The 24,562-nt window shown below is 41.3% G+C and overlaps 3 protein-coding genes across 6 annotated transcripts; 1 reads left to right on the forward strand and 2 right to left on the reverse strand.

Moving 5' to 3' along the window:
• Positions 1 to 958: 958 nt before the first annotated feature.
• Positions 959 to 5,156, reverse strand: LOC125550615 (adenylylsulfatase HINT3-like). The gene is made up of 5 exons (XM_048713643.1): positions 4,556 to 5,156; positions 2,737 to 2,803; positions 1,595 to 1,650; positions 1,379 to 1,432; positions 959 to 1,245 (listed from the first exon to the last, which is right to left on the reverse strand). Exons 1-5 carry the CDS (start codon positions 4,574 to 4,576, stop codon positions 1,159 to 1,161), a joined length of 285 nt encoding a protein of 94 aa, XP_048569600.1. The 5' UTR covers positions 4,577 to 5,156; the 3' UTR covers positions 959 to 1,158.
• Positions 5,157 to 5,230: 74 nt separating this feature from the next.
• Positions 5,231 to 5,837, reverse strand: LOC125550616. The gene has a single exon (XM_048713644.1). The coding sequence runs from the start codon at positions 5,835 to 5,837 to the stop codon at positions 5,244 to 5,246; it is 594 nt and encodes a 197-aa protein (XP_048569601.1). The 3' UTR covers positions 5,231 to 5,243.
• A 12-nt stretch (positions 5,838 to 5,849) lies between these two features.
• On the forward strand, positions 5,850 to 13,873 carry LOC125550614 (plant UBX domain-containing protein 11). Of its 4 annotated transcripts, none has more exons than XM_048713639.1 (11): positions 5,850 to 6,003; positions 6,178 to 6,242; positions 6,875 to 6,974; positions 7,174 to 7,226; positions 7,325 to 7,406; positions 8,514 to 8,579; positions 8,673 to 8,740; positions 9,751 to 9,963; positions 10,070 to 10,562; positions 13,004 to 13,267; positions 13,405 to 13,873. In XM_048713639.1, the coding sequence occupies exons 3-11, from the start codon at positions 6,875 to 6,877 to the stop codon at positions 13,608 to 13,610; spliced, it is 1,545 nt and encodes a 514-aa protein (XP_048569596.1). In that variant the 5' UTR covers positions 5,850 to 6,003; positions 6,178 to 6,242; the 3' UTR covers positions 13,611 to 13,873. The 4 variants fall into 4 exon arrangements, with proteins under 4 accessions (XP_048569596.1, XP_048569598.1, XP_048569597.1 ...); XM_048713641.1 differs by having other exon boundaries at positions 5,851 to 6,003; positions 6,869 to 6,974; XM_048713640.1 differs by lacking the exon at positions 6,178 to 6,242 and having other exon boundaries at positions 5,859 to 6,003; positions 6,869 to 6,974.
• Positions 13,874 to 24,562: the final 10,689 nt, after the last annotated feature.

Consider the following 24,562-nt stretch of genomic DNA (forward strand, 5'->3'; position numbering starts at 1 on the left):
AAATAATTCAATGCTTAACATATGTATTAAAATCTGTGAACACTTTTCTAAAATTACATAAATATTTTTAATGCATCAGTATATTTTAATTAGATGAATATTTTTTCAAATGCATGTGGAAGAATTTTCAGCACATGATATTTCCTTTTGATTTCACACTATGAATTTTTAAATACACGATGGAATTTTCAATACACCATGAACACTTTTTAATACACGACGGATATTTTATTAAAATAGACCACGAACATGTTCTTAATACGCCATAAATTAATACAGGATGAATATCTTTTAAATACCCAAGGAACTTTCTAATACATGTTTAACATTACGAAACATAAACAAAAAGAAAAAAACGCCTGCAAAACTGTAAGTAGCCTTTACCAAACTAGCTAGCAGGCTTAATTGGTTCCAGTACAGTTATATTCCCTCTATTCCGTTTCGCAATTTTTTTTTTGCCTCTATTCCAAATTATTTGTAGTTCTAGTTTCTCCCAAGTCAAACCTCTTTTTATTTAACCAAGTTTATCAAAAAATATTTTAACATCTACAGCACCAAATTAGTTTCATTTGATTTTTCCATAAGATATATTTTCATACTATATGCATTGATGTTGTAGACATTAGCATACTTATCTATACGTTTGGTTAAACTTCAAGAAATTTGACTTGACAAAACTACAACTTTAATTATCTTGAAACTGAGGGAGTATATAGGGCGAGCACAAGGTTATCAAAAAATATATATTAACATTTACAACACTAAATTAGTTTCATTAGATTTTTTCCATAAGATATTATCATCTATACGAAGGTGGCTCCATACATAGTTCGTCGTCTCAGTTGGCAATAAGAGCTGGCCATCGAGCATCTACCAACTGCGTAGGCAGCCATCTTTTCAAACACTAGCATAACTCACACAAACACTCTCTCTCTCCCCCCTCCATGCGATTGAGCACTGGACATAACTCCACCTTACTTATTGTCAGATATTATACAGTTTTTTTTTTGCGGGGAATATTATACAGTAGTTACAGTGCCATTGTTTTATCGAATTTGTTAAATTCATGGATTACTTCAGCTACGCAACCGAGGCAGATTATGTACTTGACTGGACAACTGAAGCAGCTTTCTATCGCACCTTATGCGGTAACGAGCTTCAGCCTTCTGAAGAATCAAGTTGCTCCTTGATGCAGCTAATAAGGCTCGAGGTTTCATTTGGCTCAATAGAGCTCCTCCTAAAGCTCTGTAATTTTTTAGTTGTGATTGTGATGAAGAATGTCAGTAGGTGATAAGACAAGTTACTTTGCTACCAACAGCCCCAACTTAAGGCTAAAGGTTATGAAAATGGAAATATAGAAATGTGGAAGACAATATACCTCTGTAGGCCACAACTTGTCACCAGATCTACGAGGAATTATGTGGAAGTGGGTCTGTAGATAGTTGATAGCACAATAAGGATCAGTAAATAATTCTAAAGTTGATTATAAACAAATGCAGTGGAATCATATGGAAGTGAGCACGCTGTAATAATAGAAAACCATGACATACAAAATAGAGCCTATGCACTTTGAGTTTGAGATATTATTACTCACATGGAAAATAACTTGTCCTGCAGCTTCTCCATTATTGACGACCAAGTTGAATGCATCTGAGTTCCAAGACAATCAGATCAAATTAATATGCAAATCAGCAAATGTAGATAACAAATGGCATCCTTAGACGCATCACAACAAATCAGCGCAATTGCTGAGCTACGTTTCTGAAAGATTAAGATATAAGTCTAATTGACTAATCATGTTGCGGCAAATAACACATACATTGTATTGGTTTTGTATAGATGCACGTAATACAAAATACCAGACTGCAAAAACTAGTCATATTACAGAATCCATTGTTTGTGCAAAAGGGATAACTGAGTGCCTTTTTAACACACTGAAAATGGCAAATATATTGCAGAGTGCAGAAAGCAAGAAAGTTGTGCTCATGTTTTCTTGAAAATTCAGGGAAAAAAATACATGAACTTTGGAGATTAAGTCATCCACATAGTGCACGCTGACAAATGCAGATGTGTTATGCATATGGAAGAAACTGTGCGAGTACCAGATCGAAACACTGCTAATCTTGAAGTGGCACACCTATTTTTGTTTCTAACCTACTCATGCAAAAGCTTATTATTAATAGTGTCAAACTCAACATTACCCCAGTTTGAGTGTTGAATGGTTGGAACCAGCAAATAAATCGACTTTATGTGCAATGCATACAATGTAGGGATTATTTTCTCATTTTGGGTTTCTATAACGGTTTTGAAGCAAAGCACTTCAATCTCAGGACAGTGTTTTCATACTTTTGTAGATTTATGTAATCCACCATTGAAAGATTGAAATTTGGCACCATTTTAGCTAGTCAACACATAATCTGGCATTGAAGACACTCAGGCATTCCTAATCATATGCATGTTTGGGATTAATGTAGAAAACAAATTCAGAAGTCCTTTTGGACAACCCAACAGCCTATGTTGATTCTTTTAAGCTTAGTCCAAACAACAATATTTGGACAAAATTATGTGCAAGAGACTGATCATAAGTCACGAGAAAGTATTTCATTGGGTTATACACAAGCGATGAAAAATTTAGTTCGGCTGTGCGTCTTCAGTTTATACAGACAGTTCTATTACGAGAAAATATATAATTTACTTATGCCAAAAACAAATAGAAAATATTTGTAGTCTACCTACCGCAGTCAGTAGCCTTCATAATTGCATTGCTCAGAAAAGGTACTTTGGAACACATGGCTGCTATGATCTGGCTCAGAGACAAGATATCAATATCAGAAGACGTTCTTATGTGATTAATCTGGTAGATGATCTAGAAATTGAGCAATGGGGGTGCAAAATTTCTAGCTTGCTTTGTGCATTTTTTCTACTTATTTCATTGAGATGCTTTTCGCCAGATTAAAATGCACCCCTTAAAAGTGAAAACATTACTAAAGTAAATAAATTTCATTAAAATATAAAAGAGTATATGAAATTATGAATAAAAATAAAATTCGGACTGCACATCAACCCTTGTCTTCATGCAGATCCGCCGATGAACAGTTGAACACCAACCATTTTGGTGGGGAAAAACACGCATAGTCTAACTGACAGATAAAAAAAAACTCAGGAGTATGATGAACATAAGGATACAATTTGAGATCATTAGCATGACGTGATGAGGATTAAATAGTTTCCTGTAGTACATGCAACAATGTATTTCAATTCAATAAAATAGCTATACTAGCAGCTCACTCGGAAAAGACTAAACAAAAGAGACAAAGATAAACTACACGATATGAACTAATATATGTTACATTAAAGTAATGCTCCAATATTAGTTATTTTTTCCTAATGGAAAGTGTAAGGGAGGCTCCACGGTAAATTATATTAATATAGAACATATAATTTATGTATGAGAGAGGCGGGAGAGGAGAAGGGGGAGGGGCAGCACACAGTGGGAAAACTAAACAACAAGGATAGAGTCGAGCCAATCTAGCCAGGGCCTGAGGGAAGCAGCAAGCTCCTCCTTCATTCTGTAAGAAAGAAGGAAGAGATCCCTCTTGAAGCTAAACAATCAAGAGGGCCTCCTAGGAATCACGTTGTAAAAAAAATTGGCATCCCTCTGCTCCGCTGAAGCATGTCCCTGGTGTTAAGTTCATCATTCAGAAGGAGCCACACAAAGCCTTTGTCTGAATCCAAAGGGTCCTGGGTGGTAAGGACATCATGGACCGGTGACAGATTATCAAGGGCAAAAGAATGCAGCCTCAGAAATCTTCTACGCAGGAGTTGATCAGACAAGTGATCACTCCAAAAAAGGGCAGTGTCGCCTCTAGCAATGGAGAGGAAGCAATTTGTCTGAATTTAAGAGACAGTTTAAAAATGTCACGCCACCAGAAGGAACCAACAGGTCCGGAGGCGTGTGAAGGAATGCTCCAATAGTAGTTACAAAATGAATCCACCAGTTGATCATCAGATTTCCCTTAGTAACATCAGGTCTAGGCATGACTATTTGGTTAATTAAGTAGCTTCCATAAATGGCAAATAACAAAAAAAAAAGGTTGCATGTCACCTGTTTTGGCTTCAATCCACTACAAAGATTCGGATGTGGTATCTCGAAGTTTTTGTGCTCAAATATAGTTTTGGATCTAAAATTGAGCTTTCATACAACTATGAGATTTGCGAAAAACTAATGCAAGGGTAAATTGGTAATCAGCTCATGGAATAAATACTGCAGCATTTTGATTCGTTTGGCGCCTAAGAAGAAAAACTATTTGGGTGTGGCATATGATACTATTTGTTCCATTCAATTTTGGAAGCAGGAGACATTTTTCCAATCAATGAGCCCACTTAAATGCAAAGTCAAGATGACAGAATGGATGTTATTTACCTAACTACATATTACTTGCAGAGAAAATATCAATACCAAACATGGTTATTTTTTTATGAGGTTCCACTTCAAATCAAGAAACAATAATTTCCTAGAAACCATATCATTATAATATAGTAATAAAACACTTACATGAGGTGGAGTGGCCTCCATCAATGAAAAATGGCGTTTTGGAATTATCAATGAATGCCTGAAGATGTGAAAATGACAAGGAGACAATATCACTTACGAAATTGAAAATAAAATGCACAAACAAGTACAGGTCAACACTCATTTAACCAGGTAAATTTTTTAACTAAGCATAGCAAGACAACTAAGATGAATGCTGCCGGATAGAAAGTTCAGACACTTGCCATAAAACTTTATGATCATTGATGGATGAAAATACTTTATGGATTATGTATAGGGCTATAATCTGAACCTGCAAACTTGGTTCTGCAGGTCGATTCTATTGAAGTTTATGCCGATTCTATTGAACCTGCAAACTGTTGGTTCTATTGGTTGGTGCATAAAATTCAATAGATTCAAGAAAAGATTGCCAGATGAGACTCTTGTGTTCATACTCCACAAAATCAAATGGCCTAAGCGATGCCCAAAAAGTACTAAATACCAGCAAAGTTGAACTGCACTCATTTTGCCAGTTTTGAGCAAAGGCATAAATATATCAACATTACATACTCATGTAATTCTTAAAATCAAGGAGATAGAAAATATTCTTCCAAACAATGACAAACATTTATACCACAAGCTGGAAATGCTCTATAATCCTCCAAGATATTGGTCGTCAAAAACTTCCAACCATTTCTTCGATTAGGCATTCTCAGAGAGCAAGCTTCGGGTATATGCTGTGAGACATTGCGATTTGGATAAGCGAACGTCCGAACGAAGCTGCCATGTAATCCCCCTTTGAGGCAGCCGTGCAGCAGAAAGGACCCGCGAGCGCGGTGGCGGCAGCAACCAACAAGTGGGAAGGAGGAGGAAGGGCCCGACGCACCTTGAACGCCGGCGCCTCGTCGCGTATAATCCGGCAGAAGACGCAGCTCTCCGCCTCCCGATCCCCCACGCGACCGGCCGCCGCGCCGCGGTCGTCGTCGCCGCACGGGGAGGCAGATATCACCGTTTGCTGCCCGGCCGGCCGCTCATTCTCGGCTGGAGGCTCGGCGCCGTCGGGCCGGAGGTGGGAGCAGAGCACGGCGAGGCGCCTCGGCGGGGACATTTGGGAGTGGGTAAGGTGGTCGCGTGGGCGTGTGGCTCGTACGCGGTTCGGCGGGTCAACGACAGTGAATAATAGCTCACCAGGCCGGGCCTCAATCAGATGAATCAGGGCCAGCCCGAGCCCGGCCCAGTTCCAGCCCTCGACGACCTCATCGGGTTCGTCGTCTTGGGCCAGCGTAACAGCCTCATCCTCTCCCATAGCTTCATTCCGTCTCGATCTCTGCCTTCTCCTGAGAGACTCGTATCAGTCGGCTGCCCACCATCGCCGGTCCAAGAAGCCGCCTGCTCGTCGGCTACTCCGCCGCCCCACTCGCCCATCCACCCACCTCCCTTGCCCGGATTCAGGACCGGATCGGCCTTCCCCTGTAAGTCTTCAACTGGTCGGCGCCCACTCCCCCTCGCCGAATTCTTGACCAGTAGTTTTCGGCGATCCGTTCTTGGTGGTAGAGCGTAGTTCCGTTCCGGTAGTCGATTAGAATAACCGCGAATTTGCAACAACTGACATGCGATTCTGATAAATTGTGATGTGCTGCGTGTAGTGTACAGGGTCGATCGTTGGAGTTCCCCGACCGATCTTTCTAATACCGTCTGCCTATATTTCTTGGTAAGCCCCGGTTGACCAGTGTCAGTGTTCCGCTGAATTATTGAGCTATCTTTCTGGTCCGGGTTTAGTTACTGGCTCTCTCTGTGCTTTGCCTCGATTAGATTACTGCACATATTTGACCTGCCTGGCCCTGACTTTTTAGTGAAGCTTAACGAGTCTGTGATGTTCTTTGCCACCTCTGTTTTTTTGTATGTATCATTCAACAGGATGTTCTTTTTAGGAGGCATAGACCGTGGGAACATGATTCGACCCTTTTTCGTTCCCCTTGTAATAAATCTAGTGATTTTGACTCGTGTTTGGTTACTAGAATGAAATGTATATATATTTTTTGTTGGAGATTCTTTTAGTTACATGTGAAAACTTTTGTTGACCAACTAGTGAATTGCCCTATGCATAGTAACATAATTGTGGAAGATCTTATAGTTCCTAACCAATATAGAAAAAGGAAAGGGAGAAGAAAGGTTGTGCGAAATATCTAATTATTTGACCTCACTATTTCTAAGAGACAATTTGTAACGAAAAAAATTCTTTAATAATTAATGTGGCCAACTCTGATTTCTTAATCTGTTCGTGGTATTTAGACATGATCCAGTGTCCATGTCATCATACTCTTTCTTTTTCTCTAGCTGTAGATGGACATCACAATCAATTCCTTGACGTACAAAGGTTCGATTCCAGATGCAATTAATCAATCAAGAAGGGAGAAAAAACTCTTTGTAATTTACATATCAGGTGAGTTTGTTGTTGAATTCAACATCTTGTAGCTATGCTATCTATGTCATCCTTTTTGGTAGCCTGACAATGATAGGCAATATCCATGATTGTTCTGCATAAGGAAACTATACTATCCAGTACAATCCTGTCTGGACTGATATTCTACTATTTGAATGTAGTCCAGTCTATTGACAGGACATCTATTGTTTTATTTCAGGTCAAGATGAAACCTCAAGTAGTTTGGAACAGTCTACATTGGTTGATGAACATGTGGGTTCCCTTGAACTTCCTCCCTTGTACAGAAGATTATTTTCTGTTGTGGTAGTTACATATTGAATTAGCAAATTGCTTATGGGGGGTATTCGCAGGTGGCTGCAGTGATAAGCAGATGTTGCATATTCTTGCAACTAAAACAAGGCGATGTTGACGCGCTTCAATTTTCAGCTATCTGTATCCTTCCACACACATATTTGTTATGATACTGTGGTGATGATTGCTCTGGATTAGCTGCTGGATTGACAGCATGCTATTGATTTAGAGCTCTAGATTAAATATTTGACAGTCTTCATCTATAAGCCTTAGTTCACAATTCTTTTCGATCGCGAAACATGTTAGTCACATCATACTGACATCATGGAGAGTTAGTGGTTTGATAGAAAAACATAAAATAATTTATCACAGATTGAAGTAGTTCTTCAAAATTTCCATGGCAAAAACAGAGAAATGGTTTGCTGCAATAAATATGTTGGTATCATATTTATGTAACACCACAAACAAAATTCACGTAAAGATTAGTCCTCATGTGCGATGGATCTACATATTGCCCTCTTGGGGTATCGTTCTTGTTTTGCCCAAAATGACCAGTGTTCAGTTACTCTGTTTTGATTCCCTAATTCAAGCATTATATGTAGTCGGACTAACTAGCAGTACTACTACACTTTGGTGGTTAGGCCTTTGGCACTTTGTTAGTGAGGTTTGAAGAAATGAATCATCCTTTTTTTTTTGGTCTCATCTGATCTTCTAATTGATTATCGGACATATATCGTACAATCCATGTATGGTTGTCGAGATGTGTCCATGCCAAATGATCCAAATCCATTGGAACCTTTCCATTCCCAATCCTACATAGTATCTAATTTATGTTGATACATATGTTTTAGCTAGACTCATATGGTTTTGAGACCACATTGTTCGATCTATGACCCTACCAACATCATACAGTAGTAGAATCCCACGATACAGGTCTTGCCAACACAAAAACGAACCATCTAATGTTCCCATCCCAGAGTCCTTCTGATCATGTTGGATTTGCTTATTCACTGCTATAGTTATAATGTGGGTGCTATACGTCTATACCTGCCCTCGTACTTTTCATAGTTTCAGTATATTTCCCACATTTTTTAGCGCAGCTATTTTGGTACTTGTATGATGTATCTCATCTTAGCAACCATGGAACTGGTCTTGCAGCTAATGAAGAATCCGTTTGTTTATTCATGTCTATAATCACAATGTTCTACTTTGGTTGTGCAGTTTCATCCTTGACTTTTTCTCAATCAGATCCACAGAAGTCTGTCCCAAGTATATCTGTCATTGGACTGAATGGTGCTATGCTATGGAATCATGGTATGAATACAACTATGCTTCCAATTTTCTTTGTGGAAACTATCTTTCGTTAAGTGACAGTTTGGACCAGTGCTTAATTGAGTCTTCTGGCAGAGGGGTATATTAGCCCAGAAGAGCTTAAGGAAAGCATTGATAAAGCTTGGGCTGCACTTCAACTGCAGGTATATAAACTGTAAAACATAGATCTGTTGTTAAAGTTTATTACAAGCCTGTTCCGTAGTTATTTTCAGTTGCATTCATTTCTATACTTGCACTCTTTTTATCACTTTGAGTGGCAGAGTTCAAATGGCAGGAAAAGATACCGGAGAAATGGTAGGTGCAGCTTGCCTAGGTATAATTGCAATTATATGATGTTAACCAGTCAATCTCTAAGCAAAATTACTTACTTGAAGAACTATAATTTGTATTGTCCCTGTGTCAAATCTTGGGGTAAAGATTGAAAGACCAGGGTTGCAATTATACACACTGCATGATATAGGGGCTGTAGTTGGTTCGTGCGGGCCATAGCGAACTCTTAAAGGCGCTACAGCTGCACAAAGCGATAAACTGCTGTATAGCATAATGTGCTATTTAAAGCACTATTTGGTACCAACAAATAGAACTATGTCGGTGAGGGTATAAAATAAATAGTGCCTCTTCTTGTCTCTTTTATTTTGGTCAATTAATTGTCGAGTTCGTAAGTTAAATTAAATTCTGCCACATGCCAAATGATATGACTTTATAATCATATCACTATAAATAAAAATATGTGGTACAAATCTGGAGTATTATTAATGTTCATGTGCATGGGTCAGAGAAAGTATATTAATCAATCTAAGAAGATAGGCGACTCTTTTATTAAAATTCAGTAATATACTCATGAGTGATCTGACCTCCTTAGATTCCGCTTGAGATGTTTTGGTTCCATAACAACAGTGACAAAGTGTCATTCTTGTATTGTTTAAGATCTTTACTTGTGTACTGTTACATCTAATCTGGTCTTTCCTTATTGAACTACAGGAAAAAGTATGTTTGAAAAAAGAAAATAAGAGTGGTCTTCCTCTCCAGAGGAACCATAGGAAATCTTATAATTTTGTTAGTTGTTACTGTATGATCCATGTTGGATTATTCTTCACACTAGTGCAGTAGTGCTATAGATTTGCTAAATACGAGATACTTGGGATCTTTTTAGGAGACAGCGGCAACCCTGTTAGCTGCATCACTTGCTTCAAGAATGTCTGAACCTGCGAATACTGCTTCGACAACTATGCCTGGTGAAGATGGTTCATCTACTTCAGAAAATCATTCCAATTTATCAGGTCAATCCTCAGAGTCTTCTGCAGTCCGTGGGTTTGCTAATTCTACTGCTTTGGTAGCACAACCACCTAGTAGCACAAGCCATGCTGTAAGTTTGTCTGTCCATAGTCTGCTACCTTTCAGTTGAATGAAGTTTTGTTCGGTATAGTGCATGAGAAAGAGAAGGGATAACTCACTGCTTGCATATGCACCAGGAACTTCTCAAGACAAGTGAAATCCCAAAATCAGATTCAGCTCCATGCAACATAACCGCTGAGGAAAAGCTAGATTCAGCATGTCAGGCTCTGTTGCCAGATTTTCCAGCAAGCTCAAATGTGGACAGTTCCACAGATCCAAATCAGACAGGCAGTACACCTTCGCCAAAAAGGAAGAATATGGTGGATGGGAATAGCACTAAAGTTCCCTCCAAGCCAGCTTCTAGCATACCAACTAGGAGTACTCCACAGTTGCCTGTGGAACAAGATAAGGCAACTACTAGCAGAGCTATTGAAGTGACCACAGATTCTGCAAAGACAGATGATATTCAGCTGGCCATTCGTATGCCTGATGGACCTAGTCTGCAGATTAAACTGACAAAAGAAGATGTTTTAAGGAAGGTGAAGACTTTTGTGGATGAAAACCAAGATAGTGGGATTGGATCATATAATCTTGCAATGCTTTATCCTAGAAAAGTGTTCACGGAACAAGGTACTGAATCTTCACCCTGCACCTATGGACATATTTAGAATATAAAGCTTTGTTTTATCCTGCATCTTGACCAGAGACCAATCCCATTCAGTTCTCTACTTCAAGGGACTTAACTCACAGTCTTCAGTTTTTGCATGGACGAGGGCTTGTTCTTTGTTATTAGTCGTTAATTAGCTGCAAATGAGCAATAACTTGCCTCCTGGATTGAAATCTATGATAAGCTTCTTTATAATAAAAAAGTGTGCTTGCATGTTGCACAAACCTGCTTCCTACTACCAGTGGGGGAAATTATTTGTTGCGTGTCATTGCATTTTCTTTGAAATGATGATAAATAATGTGTATCATTGATAGCTGTGTATAAATACCCAGCAAAGAGAGTAAATAAACTAGGGCAGAGAGAAGCTAGCATTAAATTCATAAGGCACAGTTCATAATAAGAAGAAAAATTGAAATGCTCGCATGCTTTATAAATGGTACAGAGTTAGCAAGACTTAAGACTAGTTAATTTTATGAGGAATATAGCATGTAAAATATATGCGGTAATAGATTTTTGTAGATAGATTTTTGTACCATCAGGTATTCTTCCCCTCTGCCTCTACTCTTCACCATTACTTATTCTAACCATTCCTTCCGATCTCTGAAGGAAGGTGCAAATCTTCCTTTGCTAAGACCAAAGCAGCGACTTGCAGCGCAATTTTTGCTGTGGCTTGGACGATTTTGCCCCTCCAGTTATAAGCCCACACGCAATCTTCTCACCAGTTGGCAGTTGCCATATCTTCGTTGTCTTTGCTTCATATCTGTGCATGCAAATGGCCTCACAGAAATCCACGTGATATCTGGTATCCACTCCATGCATGCAACCTTTTGATATATCTTACAATCAGCGGGGCAATGCAAATAGGTTACATTTATAGACAAAAATATACTGTTTTCATCTTCATGACTACACAAATACAAACACAATTTATGAAAAAATAATTCTAAATTATATAACCAATGCATCATGACTAATTTGCAATACTGGTACGCCAGAATAAAAGAAGAAATCACTAACCTAACTAATTTCATCTAAATCATGAAATTGCTGCTGCCTGATGTAGACCTGTAACACGTATGATACAAATCAATGAAGCAGAGACTGACTGTAGGATTTTCGTGAGCATCGCTGCGGTCGCCCGACGGGGACGGAACATAACTGCTTCGGCCGTTGCCGTCGATCAGGATCGGTTATGCAGTGCCGTCTGCGCCCAGCCCTTCTCCTATAACTACCGTAGAGACAGGCACGCAGCGAGGGTTGTGTGTCGCGTCGGCGCCGAAACAATGGATAGACGATGAGGGTTCCCTAGACTAAACAGGCCGTTTTGACCAACTAGTAATGGGCCTGTAGCTGGGCGTGTGGGCTTCAAGCCTCGAGCACATCGTTTGGGGGGGGGGGGGGGGGCAACTATTCCTTAATCAAATTAATCTACGACCTACCTACCTACTACTCAGTATGACACAAGCAGACTTCTCTCTCCTCACTGCTGGGGATTTCTGGGTCTGCCATTGAGAAAAGGAAAGAGGAAGAACCTCGCTGTGGAAGAGAAAAGGAGAAGGCGAAGGGATAGGGGAGGCAAGGAGTTACTGTGGAATGAAAAGGAAAGAAAAAGGAGACGTCCTAGTCGAAGGGGTATGCAGGTGGATGAGTTGGTGTGGACCGTTGGAGGGGTAAAATTAGGAAACAGATGGAAGAATTGAGGTTGAGCCTTGTTTTACAGAAATTACACGAAAAAAAAATCATGTCTTGCTTATAGGAACAGAGTGATTCTTGGTGAGAATATACTATTAGTATTTGCATGTGAAATATCTAAATATTTTGTGTACCATTTTGAAGATCTACGCGAGTGTCTTTTTGGCTTAAAATATACACCAAAGGTTGGCTTGAAGTTTTGCTTCACCAGGACTTTCCTGATGAATTACCAGGACTTGCACTATATAGGCATAGTGTTAATCCATTTATTTGCTTAACGTTTGGTTGCACACGGCCACACATTCTAATGCACCATCTACTTGGTATGAGTGATAGTATGGACTATGAAGTAAGGCTTTCATTTGGTCCATAAGCTGGTCATGTATGCTTGAACTCTGTCTTGCTATTAGTTCAGATAAGTAATCTTTTCATATAGACTTCAAAATAAAATCCTGCATGTGAATCCCGCTCTGCTGGTTAACTTTAACTTCCTGGGCATTTGACTGTAATGATGTAAACTTGAATAAGGTGTTTCGGGTATGGTCCCATTGTGTTTACTTGTGTGCTGAGATTGCATCACTTTTTTTTTTCAAACATCCATGTTGTGATTTTATACAAGACTTTCTATTTGGAAGCTCATTACTTCATTATACTAACTTTGGATCATACTGTTGAATTGTTGGATCTAACTGATCATCAAATTTTTGTTCAGATCTGGAAACCACATTGTATGAGCTGGGTATTGAAACCCGCCAGGCCCTTGTTGTCGTTCCGAATCGTCAATCTGTTAAAGTGGCAAGGCACCAATCGTCATTGCCATCCAGTGATCTGGATCGCACTGGGGCTACAGACAGGTCGGGTGGTTGGGGTTTTCTGGGGGCAGCGTTATCATACGTGAATCCATTGTCCTACTTGAGAGGAAATCCCACCCCATCAAATCCTGATCGACTGGGAAATGAAGGCTCGCAGCAGTACAGTATGTTTTCTTATCTAGATTCTTCTGCTGATATTTCCTTGTTGGTCTGTTATTTGGATTGATCGTGATTGCAGAGTAGTATTTTTGAAAAAAAATCCCACTTCTGACTAGTGAAATTATGATTACTTCTCTGGCAGGACCAAGCTCTGAATCCCAACCTCTTCGTAGTGATGGAAGTCAACAAACAGCTACTCATAGCTCTGGAAATACCTTGAGAAGGCGGCCCCGACAGTTCGGTGGCAACATTCACACTCTAAGCAGTGAAGAACAAGATCCATCTGATAATAGAAATGTCTTCTGGAATGGGAATTCTACAGAGTTTGGAGGTGATGAAAAGAAATAGGGGATGACCGGACTGCATCGAAGTTAGATGATACTTGAACCGTTTAATGGGGAAATAAATATGTTGGGAACGAACTGGGGTGTTAAACTATAGTGCTTATACATATGTTTGGAACAAACTGAGGTGTTAAATTACAGTGCTTATACATAACAAGTAATATGGCACGTGCAACCCTAGAAATTACTTTGTTCACCCCAGGAATGACCTTTGTTATTTCCATACGAGCATATATAATTTGATGTAGTATCTCGTGCTTGGGAGTACAACCTTTGTGAGCTTTTACTAATTATTTCTTTGTAGTCTATTATGGCTGTAAATTTTTCATATATTTAGGCCTCCTTCGGTTCAAAAAAATAGTGGAGCAAACACAGGAAAAATAGAGGAGATTTTTCTTTGGTTTCAGTTTCAGAGAGAAAATGCAGGAATATTTTACAATTCACTTGGACCTCTTTTAATTTCCTCCGCATGAAGAATGAGATTGAGATCCTTAGTGGCATAATAACATGCTAATTATACCTTTCCATGTGGAGTATTCCTGTATAAAATTCCTATGTTTTTCCATCCTTTGTTTTACACATGCATTCCAATCCAATTTCTGCTGATTCTTGTTTTTTTTTCCTTTCCTTTCCTGCGTTTTTAGAATCTTCTGAATCAAAAGAGGCTTTTAGCTCTTGTTACAATTTATGTGTTTCTCCTGTAGTCTGTAAAACACTTGGGATACTAATTCTACCCTAAAAGGCTAACTGTCTATGATGATTGTAGAACAATATGATGGTACATCTTATATACTTTTGGTCTGAACAATTGATGGTTGTAGAAGTTTTTGGTTCTCAGGTGATGAGACAAAGGGCGGGGACCAGACGATGCAAATAATTCATTGCAGGTGGCGGCGTGGTTATCTAAGCAAAGTTCACTCCACATGGGAAAAGATCGCCAAGATTGCCTTATATTTGTGCACGCCTAACTGCTTTGGCTTTCTCCACCTCTCCTCTTCTCTGGAAACATCCCACCCTATCTTGAGAAATGCGCGGCTGCACATGGTGGCACTTGTTGTGTCAAGTTTTCTTTTTTTTTTGAGGAATGTTGTGTCAAGGTTATTGATGGTGGAGCAGGCTTCAAGATTCGGGACACGATGCCTGATGAGAATGCTACATTTTCTTTGATTGACGTATCCGGGGTATACTTTTTTAAAACAAAGACACTAGAAACATCCGGCTTTAAATTAATAAAACCATTTGGCAGCAGTCATACAAGGTTTTAAGAAAACAAAAAGACAATAAGCAGTTTCGCACGACCATCAACACACACAAGGTTCAGAAGCATGCATGCTTAAATATTACATCCATGGTACTCAGCAGCCACACGAGGCTTCGCCAAACAAAAGGCCTTCCCAAAGCATCTCATCCGTGCGTCGGTTCTTGTCTTGCCATTGTCTGGATCGTTTTGATACGCGTCATGGCCTCCATCATGCGCTCAGCATCGCGCTCCTTCTCTGGTGGTATCAACTTCTGTAAGAATAGGTGGCATTTGAAGATCACATCAGCGGGATGGTTAGGAAATTTTTTTTCAATTGTAATTTTGTTACGAGTCGTCCAGAGCCCACAATAACGCACCTACGCATTGCCAAGCTATTCCAGCGCCGGACCCATTTTGTGTTTTGAGCAAAGTGAGCAAGTCATCTCCTGATGCAGGGTTCCAATCCGTGTGGAATGCATCCCTAACCGCACTCCACGCGAACTTGGCTATGTGGCATCTAAAAAACACATGATTAACATCTTCTGCTAGGCCACAAACCGTGCAAGACCCATCCGGGGTATACTTACTATTACTTAGGTGGACCAACACCCTAAATTGGTAGTCTACCATACATATCCGGGGTCTGGGCATCACTTCCACCAGACCTATGAATCTATGCCTAATTGCTCGAAAAAAATCTATGCCTAATGACCAGATGGATTTAGCACATCGTTTGAGGGGACGACGGCCTCTGGTTTGACTGGATACGAGCTAAATACTTGAGGGGCCAATCCTTGTCGTGCTGCTTCACCGCCAGAGGCTCCCAGTTCTAGCAGACGGTCCAATATCTCAAACCGATCTTCCGCATGGGGCGGTTGTCGCGGTTAATAGAGGTATAAACACTTTATTTTGGTTGGATTGTTGGTCCGGGTATGAACCCCTTAGGGTGCGGTCCCCTTTATTATTTGCCATCTCTGAGCACCCATCGATCTGGGTGGCGATGGCCGTGGAGGATCAAGGACGAAACCTCACTTTCCATAGGTTCCTTGGCCCACTCGAGGCTGCGGAGTGGCTTGCGTTGTCCTCCTTGGTGGCTAGCCACTGGTACAACGACGTGGTAAACAAACGGTTTTTAACCCCTTTCCACGACGACATTTGGAACCGTCGCCAAGTGAGTGTGTGTGATAGGGTGTCCTTCCCACACGACCCAGAAATCGTCGGAGATAGGCCCTCCTGGGACCCAGGCTGGGGCCGTGTGCGATCTGGCGAGGCATCGAAACCCAATCATTTCCGTAGGTATGTACATCCCACATGGTAATCCGAGAAAATCATTTCCGTAGGTATGTACATCCCACACGGTGAATCCCAGAAAAATATTTCCGTAGGTATGTATATCACACGCGGTCAATCTAAGGAATTCGTTTCTGTTCTTATGTACATCCTACACAGTCAATCCAGGGAAAACGTTTCCATTCGTATGTATATCACACACAGTTCTTTGTGTGGAAATGTTTGTGCAAGGTGGCCTAACGCAAACAGTTCGCTGCCGGAAGCCGTGTGTGATTGTTAGTTGATCGAACACGCCTACTTTCTAGAAACCGTGCAGGTTGTTTGAGTTCATCGCCCACGGTGCTGTCTGAGTAACCGTCTGCAATAGAAAACCCCAATAAGTAGGGTAATTAGCCTATTATTGATAATCCATGTACTAATCAAACTGATATTTCTTATAAGACACGCCAGATACTTCATATCCATATAAGAGCAACCAGGATTTCATAATCGAATTACATCAGATAGCTTCGGCACTCAGTTACGCTATTACACAACAGCACCAACCACCAAGTTTCACATACAGTATCAAAAACCTTTGGAAAGTAGCATCATACACGACAAATAGACAGATGAATCTCATCTGGGAAACTGCAGAAGCGGAAGGCAATTATTGAGCCTTTAGTGATGTTGAATGTCCTTGCAACTTTAGGCCAGTGGCTATGGATAATTGCCCGCCCAACCTTCGTCCTCTTCAGCAAGACTTCAATATTGTATCGTGGGTGTTGAATGAATCCCTTCCTCGCTTCTTGACCATGCAGGTGGTTTGAGAGGTAATCATCGGTGAACTGCTTTGAAAAGTACTGAAAACAAAGCTATGCATAAATCGTTGTTGTAAATTTTGAAATGGCGCAAGGGGTAAAAACAAGGTAAAAGAGTTGGTACCATCCTATAGTTGACTGATGTCTTCTTCATTGCGCAAACAAAGATCTTGTTGTTATTCGTCGCAAGTTTCTTCATCCCAACAATCTTTCTGAGTTTCTTGACTTGACTGATATTCATGGAATTCTCATTTTCTCATATGCAAAATGGATCGAACAGTGGGTCTAAACCTCTGACAGCAGGACCTAATGTGCAAGACCAAATTGTAAGAAACCTAAATATTAGAATGATTCCTGCAACTGCACAATAATGTGCTATTAGCCAAAGGACCCTGCTTGAACAAACCTCGATGGTAAACCACAGTGTCTCCCATTGTTTCCCTGCAACACACATAAGGAAGATCTTGATCAGGTTAACTGAGAGTTGCCATACTATCAGTAGAATATGTATTGAGTACAGCCAAATTCGATTGGTGTCACATGCATAACAATACAAAATTGTACCCACAACAAATGAAAATCAAATTGCAGAACTGAACCAAACAGTTAAATGGACATCAGACCAAATGAACCAAAATAGTTAACTGAGCACGACATTGCAGAATAGAAACATGTACTCGAAGATAAAATAGTTAACAAAACAAAGAATGCTTGAGAACAGTACTACGAAATGTAGCAATTGTTGGACCAAAGTGTTAACTGAACATTACATTTTAGAGGACCAAACTGAACTGAACATCAGATTGCATATTAACATTACAGAGGACAAATTACTAGAAGACACTGGCGGTGGCCTCAAGAAAACATCACGGACTGTATTTTAAAGTAGACAACCGCGTGGCGGTGTCGACGGTGGCCTCAAAGACGAGGTGCTCCTCCAAGATCTGGCGGTCAACACGCATGACAACCATAGCGACCTCGTTCGCGCATGCGGCCGCATGCTACTCAGCTCCACATTATACTGCATGTAAAATGGCTATGGGCGGCACTTAATTGGAGGAGGGGGCAGTGATTTCGGTGGAAGGTGTCGCTTCGTCGGTCGGGGCATGTGGGACGGGAAAGCGGGAGGATGGAGTGGGTGGGGTGTGGATTACCTGACCATATCGACGAGGCCGCACAGCAAGAAGAAGGGTCGGCGGCGAGGAGGCAGCGTTGCAAGAAGAAGGGTCGCCGACGAGGAGGTGGCGCTGCAAGAAGAAGGGTAGCCGGCGAGGAGGCGGAGCTGCAAGAAGAAGGGTCGCCGGCGAGGAGGCTGAGCTGCCAGTAAGAAACAGTGAAGGTTTGAACTTGGAAAGCAAGGAGGAACAGTGAAAATGTGGCTTTTGGTAGAAGGGAGGGGGTGGGGAGATAAATATTTCTGTGGTGGACAAAAACTTTCGCTCGACGCCATGAGAAACCGGCGTGCAAGTGTGTTCAAGCGAGGGCAATGGACTGTAGACGACAAAGCTTCCTACATAAGCCAGACAAGACGGTGCGCCAAGATATTTTATATCGCATCCCACACGATTCTTTCTATTAAACTGTTTGTGGTATACCTAATTTTTTCATTATGTTTTGAAAGACAAAATGGTGTTACGGAGGGAAAGGATGGTGTTTGAATTGCTAGAACATTTATATACAATGAACATGCAACTAGTACATGAGTGTCGTGTTTAAATTTGGAATTGGCATTTTTATGCATTAATTGAGTTTCTGGGCATTTAATGTGCATAATTCAAATTTGAACTACAAGCACATGCTCCAATGCATCAAAGTTTGCTGAAAAATAACATGTGTGTCTTTGGGTGAATTTATAGGTCCCATACAAGAAACGGGAATAAAATTCAAACATCTGGGTGTCGTGGCTCGGCCGGAATGATTGTGAAACTTGGTTTTTTAATTCCTGTAAATCTAAAACATGGCTGAAAATCATGAAACCCGGCATGGTGTCATGACATGGCACCAACATGCTGCAGTAATTTTTTTGGCCCAATTGGGACAAGCTTTGGTGTAAGTTTCTTGCAAATCGGAGCTTCCCTCAAGAAGGCTCTTGGTTCTGAGAGGGAACATGTCACCTCCGTGTGCGAAACGACATACGTACACTGCTTTCTCCCACCTTCATTTTTGTACATTGGCAGATTAGACCAAATAGAAGTATCTGCTAAATTTTGAATTATTCCGTGTTCGTTTGGCCTTTTTATACATTAATTGAGTTTCTGGACATTTAATGTGCATAATTCAAATTTGAACTATAAGCACATGCTCCAGTGCACCAAAGTTGTTTGAAAAATCACATGTGTGTCATTGTGTGAATTTCTAGGTCCCATGCAAGAGATGAGAGTGAAATTCAAACATCTGGGCGTCGTGGCTCGGCCGGAAAGATTGAGAAACTTGGTTTTTTAATTTCTGTAAATCCAAAACACGCGTGAAAATCATGAAACTTGGCATGTTGTCATGACAGGGCACCAACATGCTACAGTAATTTTTTGGCAGAATTGGGAAAAGCTTTGGTGTAAGCTTTTTTGCAAACCGGAGATTCCCTCAAGAAGGCTCGTGGTTCTGAGAGGGAACGTCTCACCTCCGTGTGCGAAACGACATACGTACACCGCCTTCTCCTACCTTAATTTTTTTACACTGGCAGATTAGACCAAATACAAGTATCGTGCTAAAATTTGGAATTATTCTGGGTTCGTTTGTCCTTTTTATATATTAATTGAGTTTCTGCGCATTTAATATGCATAATTCAAATTTGAACTACAAGCACAGGCTCCAATGCACCAAAGTTGTTTGAAAAATCACATGTGTGTCCTTGGGTGAATTTCTAGGCCCCATGCAAGAGATGGGAGTGAAATTCAAACAGCCAGGCGTCGTGGCTCGGCCAGAAAGATTGAGAAACTTGGTTTTTTAATTCCTGTAAATCCACAACAGCCTGAAAATCATGAAACTTGGCATGGTGTCATGACATGGCACCAACATGCTGCGATAATTTTTTTTGCCGAATTTGGACAAGCTTTGGTGTAAGCTTCTTACAAACCGAAGCTTCCCTCAAGAAGGCGTGGTTCCAAGAGGAAACGTGTCACCTCCGTGTGCGAAACAACATACGTACACTGTGTTCTCCGGCCTTAATTTTTTTACATAGACATATTAAACCAAATAGAAATACCGTGCTAAATTTTGGAATTATTCCGGGTTCGTTTGGCCTTTTTTATACATTAATTGAGTTTCTGCGCATTTAATGTGCATAATTCGAATTTGAACTACAAGCACATGCTCAAGTGCACCAAATATGTTAAAATCACATGTGTGTCCTTGGGTGAATTTCTAGGTCCAATGCAAGAGATGGGAGTGAAATTCAAACATCCGGGCGCCGTGGCTCGTCCGGAAAGATTAAGAAACTTGGTTTTTTAATTCCTGTAAATCCAAAACACGCCTGAAAATCATGAAACTTGGCATGGTGCCATGACATGGCACCAACATGCCGCGGTATTTTTTGGCCGGATTGGGACAAGCTTTGGTGTAAGTTTCTTGCAAAACCGGAGTTTCCCTCAAGAAGGCTCGTGGTTCCGAGAGGGAACGTGTCACCTCCGTGTGCGAAACGACATATATACACTACCTTCTCCCGCCTTAATTTTTTTACACTGGCATATATTAGACCAAATAGAAGTACCATGCTAAATTTTGAAATTATTTCGGGTTCGTTTGGCCTTTTTTATGCATTAATTGAGTTTCTGCGCATTTAATGTGCATAATTAAAATTTGAACTACAAGCACAAGCTCCAGTGCATCAAAGTTGTTTGAAAATCACATGTGTGTCCTTGGATGAATTTCTAGGTTTCATGCAAGAGATGTGAGTGAATTTCAAACATCTGGGAGTCGCGGCTCGGCCGGAAAGTTGAGAAATTTGGTTTTCTAATTCCTGTAAATCCAAAACACGCCTGCAAATCATGAAACTTGGCATGGTGTCATGACATGGCACCAACATGCTGCAGTAATTTTTTTGGCCGAATTGGGACAAGCTTTGGTGTAAGCTTCTTGCAAACCAGAGCTTCCCTCAAGAAGGCTCGTGGTTCCAAGAGGGAACGTGTCACCTCCGTGTGTAAAACGACATATGTACATTGCCTTCTGCCACCTTAATTTTTTTACACAGACAGATTAGACCAAATAGAAGTACAGTGCTAAATTTTAGAATTATTCCGGATTCGTTTGGTCTTTTTTATACATTAATTGAGTTTCTGCGTATTTAATGTGCATAATTCAATTTTGAACTACAAGCACATGCTCAAATGCATCAAAGTTGTTTGAAAAGTCACATGTGTGTCCTTGGGTGAATTTCTAGGTCCCATGCAAGAGATGGGAGTGAAATTCAAACAACTGGGCATCATGGCTTGGCCGGAAAGATTGAGAAACTTGGTTTTTTAATTCCTGTAAATCCAAAACACGCATGAAAATCATAAAACTTGGCATGGTGTCATGACATGGCACCAACATGTTGTGGTAATTTTTCTGTCCGATTTGCGAAGGCGCACACATTAATAATCAACAAAGTCATTTTGGAACAAGTATTGTCACGTTACAAATCAGAAACACAAGTATTATTGAAACCTTGGGCGTTCTACTTACCAATTACGTGCGGCCATGCGTCCCCTTTTTTATTGGCTAGGAGGTGCCGTGCGGGATAGCTATTTGAGTACATGGAGGCGTGCAATCAGACCCCTGCGCGTGCTCATCGGGAGGAGAGCGCTTTGACCGCTACCAGCCGCGCACCTCCCTCCCAACGTCTCCATTAATGGCACCCGAGCACCTGTTCTACGACATGGCTATATGTCTCACTAGACTGAGATTTAAGAAAGAAAAAATGAAAATCTGAAAATAAAGTTTTGCACCGATCTTGATGTAAGATCCGACGCACCTATATAGCATCGACTGTGACTTATAGCAAGCATGATGAATATAAAGACGATGATAGTGGATAATAATTGTCTTACATATTTAGAAACATAATTAAAAAAAGCCACATGTAGCAACGTCGGAAATACACAGGGGCAAAAGAAGAAGGAAGACAACGATCTGGCTCGCTGATCTCTACTTTCTTGATGCGTTGCTGCAGGCTGCGGGAACTAGTCTCCGTGGCGAGCGGCGATGAGCTCTTTCTTGTCCTATAGATGCTGCTTGAGAGCATCCACGGATTCCTCCACCAGCCTTCTGCGCTCGATACGCAGCATGGCATTCTCGTCCATAAGTTTCTCGACGATGACGCCGGTCCTCTTCAACAAGGCAGTGGTCTGCTCATGCTGCTCCGCACTTCCGACGATCTTCGCCCTCAGCAGGTCGCGCTCGGCCCGGAGCTTCCCATTGCTCTAATTTAGTTGCCGGATGACGTCGGTAGACTGATACGTCTCCAATGTATCTATAATTTTTGATTGTTCCATGCTATTATATAATCTGTTTTGAATGTTAATGGGCTTTATTTTATACTTTTATATTATTTTTGGGACTAACCTATTAACCCAAGTCCCAGTGCAAGTTGCTGTTTTTTTGCCTATTTCAGTGTTTCGTAGAAAAGGAATATCAAATGGAGTCCAAACGGAATGAAACCTTCAGGAGCGTGATTTTTTGAACAAACGTGATCCATAGGACTTGGAGTGGACGTCAAGCAACCAACGAGGTGGCCACAAGGCAGGGGGGCGTGCCCTCCCCCTCATGGGCCCCTCGTGGCTCAACCGACCTACTTCTTCCTCCTATATATGTTCACATACCCCGAAAACATCCAGGAGCACCACGAAACCCTATTTCCACCGCCGCAACCTTCTGTACCCAAGAGATCCCATCTTGGGTCCTTTTCCGGAGCTCCGCCGGAGGGGGCATTGATCACGGAGGGCCTCTACATCAACTCCATGGCCCCTCCGATGATGTGTGAGTAGTTTACTTCAGACCTTCGGGTCCATAGCTAGTAGCTAGATGGCTTCTTCTCACTCTTTGGATCTCAATACAAAGTTCTCCTCGATCTTCTTGGATATCTATTCGATGTAACTCTTTTTGCGGTGTGTTTGTCGAGATCCGATGAATTGTGGGTTTATGATCAAGTCTATCTATGAACAATATTTGGTTCTTCTCTGAAATGTTTTATGCATGATTGGTTATCTTTGCAAGTCTCTTCGAATTATCAGTTTGGTTTGGCCTACTAGATTGATCTTTCTTGCAATGGGAGAAGTGCTTAGCTTTGGGGTTCAATCTTGCGGTGCTCGATCCCAGTGACAGAAAGGGAAATGACACGTATTGTATTGTTGCCATCGAGGATAAAAAGATGGGGTTTATATCATATTGCTTGAGTTTATCCCTCTACATCATGTCATCTTACCTAATGCGTTACTCTGTTCTTATGAACTTAATACTCTAGATGCATGCTGGATAGCGGTCGATGTGTGGAGTAATAGTAGTAGATGCAGGCAGGAGTCGGTCTACTTGTCACGGACGTGATGCCTATATACATGATCATGCCTAGATATTCTCATAATTATTCGCTTTTCTATCAATTGCTCGACAGTAATTTGTTCACCCACCGTAATACTTATGCTATCTTGAGAGAAGCCACTAGTGAAACCTATGGCCCCCGGGTCTATTTTCCATCATATAAGTTTCCAATCTATTTTACTTTGCAATCTTTACTTTCAATCTATATCATAAAAATACCAAAATATTTATCTTATCATTATTATCTCTATCAGATCTCACTCTCGTAAGTGACCGTGAAGGGATTGACAACCCCTTTATCGCGTTGGTTGCGAGGTTCTTATTTGTTTGTGTAGGTACGAGGGACTTGCGTGGCCTCCTACTGGATTGATACCTTGGTTCTCAAAAACTGAGAAAATACTTACGCTACTTTGCTGCATCACCCTTTCCTCTTCAAGGGAAAACCAACACAGTGCTCAAGAGGTAGCATAGACTGTTCAAACGAGGCTTTCAGGTCATCCTGCAACCTTGCCCACCTGGAGATCTGATCCATCTGCCTAAGGACGAGGGCACGCATGCGCGTGTAAGAGTCCTCGCCTTCCCGTGAGACATTTTCCCAAGCCGCCGTGGTGCGGGAGGACATCTCTGCTGCATTCGCGGCGCGGCGGGACACCTCTTCTACTTCCGCGGTGTGGCCGGACCAGTCTGTCGCATCGACGGCGCGGCGGGACCTCCGTGGTGCTTTGGCGGCACGGCCGGACCTCTCTGCTGCTACAGCTGTGCGTCGGGACATGTTGGCTGTTTTCGCGGCGAGGCGGGACATATCTCATGCTTCCGCTTCCATGCTCGCCTCTCCCTGGTGGCAATCTCTCGACACAGAACTCACGCTGGCCATGGCGGACGCAAGGGAACGATGATGAATGACTTGTTTGTTTTTGACTTTTTGTGGATGAGGAGTTGAGGAGGAATGTGCAGTCATCTTGGAGTAGTAGTATTTATAACCGAGTAGTAATATGCTCCTAAGTGGGAAACCATTTAGGTTTTGATCGGTGTGAACAAGTTTGCAAATTGGAATGTGATGGGACGCATGCTCAAAATTTACTGACGGTTAGAAGTGCGACACTATTCCTAGAAGGC

Source organism: Triticum urartu, chromosome 4 (assembly GCF_003073215.2).
Source record: "Triticum urartu cultivar G1812 chromosome 4, Tu2.1, whole genome shotgun sequence".
Classification (NCBI taxonomy): Eukaryota; Viridiplantae; Streptophyta; class Magnoliopsida; order Poales; family Poaceae; genus Triticum; species Triticum urartu.

Coding starts and splice junctions, on each gene's coding strand:
- LOC125550615 (XM_048713643.1), bottom strand. CDS start 4,576: ATGGAGGCCACTCCACCTCAT. Junction 2,804..4,555: donor TGGAGGCCACTCCACCTCAT/GTAAGTGTTTTA, acceptor TCTCTGAGCCAG/ATCATAGCAGCCATGTGTTC. Junction 1,433..1,594: donor CAGGACAAGTTATTTTCCAT/GTGAGTAATAAT, acceptor AACTATCTACAG/ACCCACTTCCACATAATTCC.
- LOC125550616 (XM_048713644.1), bottom strand. CDS start 5,837: ATGGGAGAGGATGAGGCTGTTACGCTGGCCCAAGACGACGAACCCGAT.
- LOC125550614 (XM_048713639.1), top strand. CDS start 6,875: ATGGACATCACAATCAATTCCTTGACGTACAAAGGTTCGATTCCAGAT. Junction 7,227..7,324: donor CTACATTGGTTGATGAACAT/GTGGGTTCCCTT, acceptor GGGTATTCGCAG/GTGGCTGCAGTGATAAGCAG. Junction 9,964..10,069: donor CTAGTAGCACAAGCCATGCT/GTAAGTTTGTCT, acceptor CATATGCACCAG/GAACTTCTCAAGACAAGTGA.